The sequence below is a fragment of the Typopeltis vanoorti genome, chromosome 3 (assembly GCF_054136105.1).
Source record: "Typopeltis vanoorti isolate ZY-2024b chromosome 3, IOZ_Tvanoo_1.0, whole genome shotgun sequence".
Lineage (NCBI taxonomy): Eukaryota > Metazoa > Arthropoda > Arachnida > Uropygi > Thelyphonidae > Typopeltis > Typopeltis vanoorti.
The window spans coordinates 42,582,018-42,594,169 of record NC_143551.1 but is presented as its reverse complement, the minus strand read 5'-3'; the positions used below and the strand labels follow the sequence as shown (position 1 = coordinate 42,594,169).

At 36.4% G+C, this 12,152-nt stretch overlaps 1 protein-coding gene across 1 annotated transcript in view; it reads right to left on the bottom strand.

The window, feature by feature from the left end:
* The window catches only part of LOC150108079 (dynein axonemal heavy chain 3-like), a 1,881,116-nt gene that overhangs the window by 552,086 nt on the left and 1,316,878 nt on the right, over nucleotides 1–12,152 (bottom strand). The window contains exon 55 of the mRNA XM_090415945.1: nucleotides 5,832–6,017. Within this exon, the coding sequence (XP_090272071.1) occupies nucleotides 5,832–6,017 (186 nt within the window). The remainder of the gene's footprint in view (nucleotides 1–5,831; nucleotides 6,018–12,152) is intronic.

Below are 12,152 nucleotides of genomic sequence, written 5' to 3'. Positions count from 1 at the left end.
AAGATCAGATTTTCACTTTACGACAAATAGTTGAGAATCATGGGAATATAACAAAGATCTGTATTTAAGTTTTGTAGATCTGGAAAAAGCATATGAGAAGGTACAAAGAGAGAAGCTATTCAAATTACTGCAGTTGTATGGTGTCAGTGGGACATTATATCAAGCGATACTTGGTCTTTATTTGAGCTGTAAGACAGCAGTTAGAATTGACGGAAGTAGAGGAAGATGGTTTAATGTTAAATCTGGTGTCGGACAAGAATGTACATTATCCTCTCTGTTATTTATTATCTATGTGGATCGCATTATGAAGGAGAGTGGTATTAAACCTGATATCAAAATTGGAGATGGTAATGTCAGCTCTTTGCTTTATGCAGATAATGTTATACAGGTAGGTATTCAAAAATCCGGCCATCGATAATCCTGTTCTTTCAGATCTCCGTAATGGATTTCGGAGCAGGCATTTTCAAATTTACTGCATTGCCTCACCACTGTTTTCTGTTTGTGTTTTGATGGCGCTGTAGTCGATAAGCATTGAAATAACCTGCTTATTCTTCTCATTTTATCATTTATTTGCTGCTGTATAGCCCCTTTATGGATTCAGCAAAGAAAAGAGGTGCCGTAAAATGTAAACATCGTGCACTGTCGATCGTAGAGAGAGTGGAAGTGCCAAAAAAACTTGATAGTGGCGTGTCTGTGCAAACCATTTGTGAAACATACAACATCGGCGCTTCAACAGTGTATGATATTAAAAAACAGAAAAAAAACTGTTAAAGTTCTTTTCTGACAGTGTATCAAAAAAGCAAATGTTTGTAAGGAAGTCAATGACGGAGGGAAAAAGTTCGGAACTGGGCCAAGTTCTCATAACCTGGTTTAATTTTCGTGTAAGTGAAGATGTGGAAATTTCTGGTGATTTATTAAAGGAACAAGCCAAAATGTTTCATGAAGAGCTGGGATTGCAACACAAGTGTAAATATTAAAAGGTTGGCTGCATCGTTTCAAGTCGCGACATGGCTTACAGTTTCGTGCGGTGTGTGGGGAAAAACGTTCAGCAGACAAAGATGCGGCTAATGCATATGTGGATGAATTTTCAAAGTTAGTTAGTGATGAACATTAAAGTCCTGAACAAGTGTACAATGCTAACGAGACTGCCTTGTTTTGGAGATGTATGCCAAAAAGAACTTTAACAACTGAGGATGCAGAATCGCCATTGGGGGTTTAAAGCTTCTAAGGATCACGTCACGGTAATGTGCTGCTCTAATGCTTCAGGTACCCATAGATGTAAGTTGCTCGTTATCGGAAAAAGTTTACATCCGAGGGTCTTCAAGAGTATGACACAGTTTCCTGTCCATTACTGTGCCAACAAGAAGGGGTGGATTATCACTGATGTTACATTGGATTGGTTTCAAAACTGTTTTGTTCCTGAGGCTAGGGCTCAGTTGTAACCTGGTTGGATTAGACCCTAATTGCAAGATACTTCTTATTTTAGACAGTTGTTCGGCACATCCAAAAGCTGATCTTCTAGTGAAAGATAATGTTTTTGTTGTCTACCTCCCACCCAACTGCACATCACTAATCCAACCACAGGACAATGGTATTATACGTTCTATGAAGTGTAAGTATCGATCCCTGTTAATGAGGCACCTAGTGAGTTCAGTTAATTCAGGCACCCCAGTACAGAAGTTCATAGAAGAATTCAACATTAAGGATGCAGTGTACTGTGTTGCCAATGTGTGGAAGTCGGTGAAAACATCAACACTGAAAAATGGACGGCATAAATTGTGGCCAAGTTTAATGTTTACTTCTCATTCAAATGAAGACACTGAAAATAATATTACAGGGTTTAGAGTTCCCAAAGAAAAGCAGCTTATACAGGAACTTCTTGCTTATGTTAAAGATGTAACTAATCCAAGAAGCTTTCATCAAGGATAAATGAAGATGTTTTAATGGAATGGATGAATGTCGATGATAATGTGCCTACAGTTCATCATTACACTGATTCTGAAATTGTAGATATGGTTAAAAGTCTGGAGAGAAATGCCTCTACAGGTAGTGATGAAGATGAAAGCAGTGACGAAAATGAGGAAGATGTGAGAGAAAGAATCTCTATTGACAGGTTAATTATGTTGACAACTGAACTGCTGGCTGGACTAGAGCAACGAAGTTTTGTAAGTGAACAAGAAATCATGAATGTTTACTTGCTCCAAGATAAACTTATTAGAGAAAGACCCAAATATATGAAGCAGCAGACACTGCACGATATATTCAAGAAAATAGCTAGGAAGCAGGAAGAAGCAGCAGTGGTGTCCACACTTGATAATCCACTGCCATTAACTTCAAGTCAACAAGATGTGCTGTCACCACCACCACCACCATCAACATTTTATTAATTAAAATTCTGAGGAACTATTTTATTCAGTTGAACTAAAACTCTGTAGAACCGTTATATTTAGTTGGGGAACATTAAAATTTCAATTAAGCTTTTCATTTAGTATTTAATTTTCTTTCTTTAAAGGGCTGTACAGGTACTCATTTTCTGTTAAAAATATACAGCATATATAGTCACCCGATATCCGGCACCCTTCAGGTCTGGAGGTTGCTGGATTTTTGAATACCTACTCGTACTATTAAATAAATCTGCCACAAGTCTGCAAGATTCCCTGACTAAATTGAATAACTGTTGTAATAGATATGGTATGAAGGTCAGCAATAACAAGACAAAGATAAAATGTAAATTTTTTCTTTGTCTTCAAATGTAAATAGGCAGAAACATTGAAAATGTCAACTGCACTGTGAATGGATAACCTATAGAACAAGTAAAACATTTCAGCTAATTAGGCATGCCTTTTAGTGAAGATGGTAAATTAAATATGGAAAGAGACAACTGAATCAACAAAGCTGGTATGGTCAACTGAAACAGGAAGTCAATTGAATAAATTTATATGGAATAAGAGAGAAATTAGTCAAAACACTAAATGAACTGTATTCAAGACAGGCTTCAAACCAATTTTAACTTATGGATCTGAGCGCTGGGCTAGAAGTAAAACACTTGACCACAGATATGAGAGTCCTGAGGAAGATTAGGGGCATGAACAGATGGCATCAATGGCAATATCATATTTAAAAAATGGAAATTGGGAAAGAACTTGACATTATTAGCATCCAGGAATGTGTTAGTAGAGCTAATCTCAAGTGGTATGGTCATCTCTTAAACAGAATGGGAGAGGAATGATTAGCTGACAATGTTGGAGTCTTGACAGGTAACAGACTGATTTGGAGGAAAATTGCAGATAGGAAGTTAGTGATATGTAAATTTTTCATGTAGTACTATCATATCCTGTGCACCCCTTGAGGATGTATATCAGGAATTTGATGATGATGATCTGAGAGCTGGGTCAGAAGTAAAACACTTGACTAAAGACTAGAGACCACAGATATTAAAGTCCTGAGAAAGATTAGGGGCATGAACAGATGGCATCAATGGCAATATCATATTTAAAAACAAGGAAATTAGGAAAAAACTTGACATTGTTAGCATCCAGGAATGTGTTAGCAGAGCTAATCTCAGGTGGTATGGTTATCACTTAAACAGAATGGGAGAGAAAAGATTAGCAAAACAAGTGTTCTTCAGTAAAAGACCCTGAGGAAGACCAAGATATATAGGTCGATTAATACAGTAAAAGTGCTTTAGAAGATTGAAATATAAGATCTGACAATGTTGGAGTCTTGACAGGTAACAGATTGATTTGGAGGAAAATTGTAGATAGGAAGTTAGTAATGATGTAAATATTTCATGTAGTACTTATCATATTCTGTACGCCCTTTGAGGATACATGTCAGGAATTCGATGATGATGACAATGACACATTATGAAGAAAAACCTCCAGGGAGTCAGAAAGTCAATGGTGGCCACATGCACAGTGAAATGAATGAAAATACTGTTTCTACCAGCTTCCATACCTAACTTAGGGTTTATTCACACCACTTTCACACACAAAACATCCAATGGCAATCCATTCCAATCAAGTACCATTCTATGAGTGAAAAAGCTAACTCCTCACCCCCCTTCTTAGTGACAGTCATTCTGAACTTCGAAGAATGGCCTCTTATCACCCTCAATGATAAAATGAAAAATTTCATATACATGTATCCTGTATCACCCTTTTAGATGTTTGTAAGTCTCGGTCATTTCACCCATCTTTCTCCTCTCTGCTAGTATCTGCAGTTCACAAATTCTCAATCTGCCTTCATAATTAGTATTCCACTATCATGATATCATATTTAACAAACTCCTTCATACTCCCTCCAAAAAATGCTCAGAAGCATTCTGAGTATTCTCTTTTAATAAAAGAATATTCAGAAACATTCTACTTTCCTAAAGTCCTGACTGACTGAATAGAAATAATAATGATGCTATTCATTTAGGAAGGAAATCTTTACAAATGATTTCATTACTGAAGTGATGATTTCAGTTGAACAGCTACTGTAAATTGCCAGTCTGGTTGATATTGTCACCGGTTACTGTTGCCCGGCCTTGTTGGTTAGCGTATGTCTACTCTCCAGCCAAAAGGCTGCAGGTTCAAATCCTGCTGTGGGCATGGATGTTTGTGATTGTCTGTGAAAATACTAGTGGTGGTAGTGGTGATAGATGGCATTGGTGCAGTTGCGGTTCGGTGTAGTTGTGGATTGAGTGGTGGAGACAAAGAGTTGTAGAGTAGGTGCCCTCCCTCGATGAGTCTTTCAATTCCCTGGAGGTGTCGTGTAATAATAATAAATCTAGGTGTCTGTTAGTACTCCACAAGGATATAGGATGAGTAATGACAATGAATATATAAAAATTTCTGCACACTCTACTCCTATTGTTAAATAAAACGTTTAATTTTGAATTTTAATTTATCTAAATTTTAAGTCTTATTTCATGAGAACACTATAAAACAAACAACAAAAACTTGTGCATGACATTTTTACTCAGTCTAGCATACAGATGATGTGAAGGTGAAAACAATTACATTCTTCAAAGTTTTTTCACTTAGTTATACCATAAATTAAAGATGCCAAAAAAATTATATTCTTGGCATCTTTCATCCTTTATCCAAGTGTAAGCAAACAAAATTTGAGTGAAGTCACTTCGTGACTAGATTACCTGTATATATAGAGGCTAATGATTTCACATCAATTGCCTTAGTGTCCCACAATGCAATGCACATATCTTTACAGACATGTATAATGCTATGCATTATGGGAAGGGCCTACCCAGACTGGTTTTGACCTTTACTGAGGTCTCCTCAGTAGGAGCCAGACCCAGAAGTAATACTAAGGTTGAACTAATGCAGAAGTCATATTTCCATATGCAAGTAGCCAAAAGGCATCATATCTTATTACTAAAATACTCTGGATTAGAGATAGATATTGAAAGTTTTTCCACTTGGTTATACTATAAATTAAAGATGCCAAGAAATTATATTCTTGATTTCATCTTTTATCCAAGTCTGAGCAAACAGACAAACAACAACAACAAAAAAAAAGCATGAAGTTACTTCATGACTGGGTACTTATATACAGAGGCTAGCTTAGTGTTATATCTTTACGGATATGTGCATCGCATTATGGGATACTAAGGCAACTGATGTGTAATCATTAGCCTCTATATAAAAGCAGCCCAGTCGTAAAGTGACTTCACATGAAAACTTTGTTAGCTTACACTTGGATAAATGATGAAACCAAGAATAAAATTTCTTTGCATCTTTACTTTATATTACATCATTTCAATGTCCTTGCATGTGTGATGTGCAAAGATTTTGGAATGGCCCTTGCATATTGAATGATTAAATTACCTCAGATGATGACAAAACTTGCAGTATCCTATCTTCAATTTCTTTCAGTTGACGTTTATTATCTGCACCTTCTATGATCAACTGATTTTTCTTGTCTTCCAGTTCTGGTTTTTCTTTTGCAGCAACAATTCCTAATAACTGGTCTTCCAAACCAAGTGGTGTTATCATGAAGTTTAGCAAAGTAACCTAAAAAGTGACAGAAAAATGATTGCATTGTTTGTTTTTAATATAGGAAATACAGTAGTTTTAAATTATATCATAAACAATAATAATAAATGAAAACATTTATTAACTGTCAATGCATGAATTACATAATGTTTCCATACGTTTATGAAATGTGTATTACTAACATGTGAAACTTTAATAGAATGGAGTAGCTAGGCTGATGTAAAATCATGTAAAAGGAAGAGTGGTAACTTTATTTTTAACTCTGCTCAGTAAGGCAGAGAGTTAAAAATATTGATTAATGCACTATATGAAAAGAAAGAAATTTTGATTGCAGAGAGAGAGAGAAAAAACAATGTGTGTAGTAGGAGGTAATGTTATTTTTAGTGTACACTATTCTTGATACCAAAGGAATAACAATTGACAAATTATTTATTGCTAAGACGCCAAAATGAGATAATGCTGCTGTTCAGATTAGCCCTCAGTCTATGTGACTATGGAAAATTTTGTTCTTTCTGAATGCAAAATACAAGTTCAAAAATATTTAAAAAATTATGATTATATATGTATATATTACTAATATGATTCCCTTATTTTATTTACTTTATTATTTTTATAAATAATTATTTATTATTTTTATTTATTTTTTTTTTAAAAAACCATTTCACAGCTTTAAAAAAACAGTAAATTATAGGATCAGTGTGCAGCAGAACTACAATTTCCACAAGAATCAAACTCATCATGTACTGGAAACTTGAAATAAACAATAATCAAGTATTGCACATATTCTTTTTCTTGGTATTATTTTTGCATACAATTTGTAATTATTTTTAGACATTTTAAATTCACATTTTTTATCCATAAAACTTTCAAGTACAACACATGCAGAAACTCAAATCAGTTCTGCTACTTCAAAAAGTTGATTGCAGATCTATTCTCAGCTACTTTAATCACTCAGACACCCAATATGGATGAAATAAATAATTCATTGTTCATATGTATGTTATTCAAATAATATTAAATATTATTCAAATGTTATTTCAATATCAGTGACACTTTGCATCCAGTTATTTACTAACCTATAGACATATCAAGTCTGGTACAGTGATTAATTCTCTTAAAATTCTCTTGTGTACAGATTTGGTTTCCAGGTTTTCAAAAGGATGATGAGATGTTGGAAGTTTTTTCTGCTTAGCTAGACTATAATATATTTAGTTTAATCCTTTATCCAAGTGTAAGCAAACAAAGTATGCGCCTGAAGTATTTTCAGGACTGAGGCAACTCGTGGTAAAGGTGGACCAAGCTCTCATCACTCCTTGTCTCAGTATCTCCCATAATGCAAAGCACATCTCCTTGCAGACATGTATAATGCTATGCATTAAGGGAAGGGTCACTGCCTAGACTGGTTTCAACCTTTAGTGAGGTCTTATCAGTGGGAGCCAGACCCAGATGTGGTGATACTAAAGCAGAAGCAATGGAGATGAGTTGCCTCAGTCTGGAAGATACTTCAGCTGCAAATTTTGTTTGTTTACACTTGGATAAAGGATTAAACTAAATTTATTATAGTCTAACGAAGTGGAAAAAAACTTCCAACATCTTTCTCTAAATCCAGAGTAATTTAATAATAAGGTGGTACACCTCTTGGCAACTCTTATAGGTAAATATGAGATTGCCACTGGGTCTGGCTTCCACTGACAAGACCTCAATAAAGGTCAAAACGAGTCTGGGTAGTAGCCCTTCCCTTAATTCATAGCATTATACATGTCTGCAAGGAGATGTGCTTTGCATTATGGGAGATATTGAGAAAAGGAGTGATGAGAGCTTGGTCCACCTTTACCACGAGTTGCCTCAGTCCTGAAAATACTTCAGGCACAAACTTTGTTTGCTTACACTTGGATAAAGGATTAAACTAAATTTATTATAGGATGATGAGATGATCGAGAAGGTCCAGAGATGAATGACGAAGTTGGTTTCTGGTCTCTGGAATGTAGAATAAGGACAGATTGAGAGAATGCAAATTACAGTGCCTAGTGGATAGAAGGAAGAGGGGGAGATATGATTGAGACATATAAATGGGCAAGGGGTAATTACCAGGTTAGCATTTATGAGATTTTTCATAGAACATCTGGAAACAGGGAGAGAATGAGAGGCCATATCTGGAAGTTGTATAAGATGGGAGTGAGCAAGGGTGGGGAGTAGGTTTTTTGCATTGAGAGTGATGGGTGATTTGAATGCATTGCCTGAGTGCGGTGAGCGCAGAACAGTGAATGCATTTAAGTCGAGGTATGATGAGCTGTGCAAGTGAGAGTGGGACCTCCTACAATAAGTCTCTTGACTCTGTGGAGGTCTGTTAATAATAATAATAAAATAGCTAAAGCAAAGATCTATCTATATATCTATATATATACAAGGTATGTTCCAAAAAAAGACCAAACTTTTGCAATAAAGACTTTACTGCTCATTTTACAACATTTTAAGCACTGTCCCCTTCAAAGTAGTCCACTCTACTGGTGATACACCTTTCCCAACATTTCTTCCATTGTTGAAATGCTTTCTGGAACACACTTTCTGTGATGGCATGCAGTTCTCTTATCAAATTTTCCTGAATCTCCTCTATGGTTTGGAAACGATGTCCTTTCATAGTGGTTTTAAGTTTGGGAAACAGGGAAAAGTCTGCTAGGGCTAAGTCCAGAGAATAGGGAGAATAGGGTGGACGGGGCGCAATGGATGTCTAATGTTTTACCATATAACTGTGGATGAGGATCAACACGTGAGCTGGTGCATTGTCATGGTGCAACATCTAAGTCTAGTTTTTCCTCAATTTACGCCTCTTCCTGCACACAGCATCCCTCAAACATGCTAAAACTTCCTAATACAACTCTTTGTTTACAATCTGATCACCTGGTAAAAATTCATAATGGACAATGCCTTTCCAATCAAAAAACACAACCCATATCACTGTTCCTGCCCTTTTTAAAATGCTTAAACCATTCATAGCACAGCATTCGGCTCATACAGTCCTCCCTGTATGCTTGGTTAACACGTTAGCTGCCAACTATGAGTATACTCGTAGTTGGTATATGAGCCTCACAAGCCAACTATGAATATACTTGTATGTCGATTACAGCTGGCTACAAGATTACTTGTACTGACCTTGAAGAAGTGAAAGTGCTTGGAGTGCGGAGCATAGCAGCGAACGTGTGTATACTCGTAGTTGGTATATGAGCCTCACGAGCCAACTACGAATATACTCATATGCCAATTACCGCCTGCTACGAGATTACTCGTACTGACCTTGAAGAAGTGAAAGTGCTTGGCGTTCGGTAACAAACTATGCCCGAGGAATTGAAATGTCCACGTGAAATTTTTATCAAGTTTGCAGCAAAATTTCGCACACACACACACACACACACGTTATTCTCCAAGCTCTTTCATTGTCACTTTGTCACTAATCCGACGAACAGCTTGTGCCTGTGCTTACTTCAGTGGATTTAACTTGACAACTAATGTTCATAGTAGAACTGGGCAAATGCAGTTTGTTGTCAAAACCTGTCACTAGGTGTGCTCAGTAGCTGCAATGCATTCTCAGTGCCAGTTGGCATGTTATTTAAAAAGTTCGGTATTTTTTTGAACACACCTCGTAAATTGAATGTTACTGTATTGGGGCTTTAGGCAGCAGTGGAGACAGGGCGTCAGAAAAAAGTTGGTGCTGACTTACTGATAGAAAAAGTATGTTGGAGAATGAAAAGAAATATGAAAGTGGTGTTTATGGATTTATTATTATTATTATTATTAACATAAGACTTCAATGAGTCAGAGACTCATCATGGGAGGTACACACTATTACACACAAACCTCATCAAACTATGCCTTAACTTCATTCAACATACTGAGGCAACGGATTACACTCACCTTTTTCCTAACTCCTTTGCTCACACCCTCCTTATACAGTTTCCTGTGATCACTTCTTGTTCTACCTCCCCTCTCCCATTCTATGAAAAATTTCTTCGATATTAATCTGGTAACACTCCTTGACCAACTTATATAACTCAATCATATCCTCCTCCTCCAGACAGGGATGTAGCTTATCTCCAATTCTATTCAATATATATATATATATATATATATATAGATCAGATTATAAAGTATGGAAAACAACAATAAAACAAGGTATCCTGTTAACCAGAAGAACTGTTAATACAATGATGTATGCAGATGATCAGATTATATTACAAGACAATAATGATGACCTTCAAAAATCAGTTTATGAAATAAACAAAATAAGCCATCAATACAATTTAAAAATTTCACAAAAGAAAACAAAAGTCATGGCATTTAAAGGACGAGATCATGTTAGATCCAAAATATTATAGAAAATAAAATAACAGAACAGATGACACAGTTTAATTAGTTAGGCTGCATAATAACATATCTAAAAGATAAAGATATAGATGAAAAAATAAAGAAATTTCAGAAAATCCGTGGGACAATTAAAACGAAACTGAATAAAAAAACAAGATGAGAAACTCAACTAAAATTTTATAAAGTAATGGCCACTCCCACTCTATTATATGGTTCAGAAACATGGACTGTTAAAAAGAAATATGAAAGTAAAATATAAGCTGCAGAGATGAGACTTTTAAGAGCAATTAAAGGATGAACAAAATTGACCCACATAAGAAATGAAGACATCAGAAAAGAACTAGATATTTACGATGTAAATGAAAAAATCAAGGCATATAGAGAGAAATGGAAACATACTTAGGATGGAAGGATATTGGATACCAAAAGAGGTAAATGTATACTAAAGGAAAAGAGAGAGAGAGAGAGAGAGGAAGATCAGCTGCAAGATGGAAAGACCAGTGAAGCCAAAAATGGGCAAATGCCTAATCCTTGAAGAGAAGAAGATATTATTATTATTAACATCTGACCTCCATGGAGTCTGAGACTCCCACTGTATTCTCCCTCCTCCTCCTCCTATTCACAAGGCTTTTCAAGTTACATTCTTTCAATCTGTCTTCATACTCAAACTCCAAAAACCAGTTACCACCTTTGTGAATCTTCTCTGGACCCCATCTAACACATCATCGTGAAAACTAGGTACATACTATTGCACACAATGCTCATCCAACCATGCTTTAAACTAAATCACTGTGTCTACTTTCACAACACACACAGGCAATGCATTCTACTTACCCACCACTCTCCATTCAAAGAACCTACTCCTCACTCCTCTGTTCACACCCTCTTCATGCAGTTTCAGTGATGGCCTCTTGTTCTACCCCCCCTCTCCCATTCTATGAAAAATCTCCTCCATGTCAACCTGACAACAACCCCTGACTAGTTTATATGTCTCAATCATATCCCCTTTTCCTCCTATTCATGAGGCTCTGCAACTTATATTCTCTCAATCTGTGCTCATATACTCCACATTCCAAAACCACAGACCACTTTGTGAATCTTCTCCGCACCCTTTCCAACATATCCTCATCACCATGAAAACCCAGCGACCAAATCTGTGCATAAAATTCAGTCCAAGGGACTCAAAGGTGGGGGGGGGGGCACCTACTCCACAACCCTGCCTCCACCACTCAATCCACCGACTACAACTAACGTCATCATCTACACCAATGCCATCTATCACCCACCACCATTGGTATTTTCAGAGACAATCACAAACAACTATGCCCATGGCAGGATTCAAACCTGCAGCCTTTTGGCTGGAGAATGGATATGCTAACCACTCAGCCAACCAGGCTTGCACATCTTCCCTCCTCCTCCTATTCACAAGGCTTTTCAAGTTACATTCTTTCAATCTGTCTTCATACTCAATCTCCAAAAACCAGTTACCACCTTTGTGAATCTTCTCTGGACCCCATCTAACATATCATGATAATGAAATGTAATGTAAGAATGAAAACCAGGTGACCAAATTTGTATACAATAATCCATACAAGGCCTGATCAAGGCATTATACAATGGAATCATAACCTCTTTATTTCTGCATTTTGAGGTCCTCCGTATCATTGCCAAAATCTGATGTGATGATTTCTGTGAGGTAATATCTTAAGGAACATGCAATGGAGGAAGAAGATGATTAACAGTTGTGGAATTGACTATCATTAAATATAACTACTGATGAGGTGTCAGCTTTGC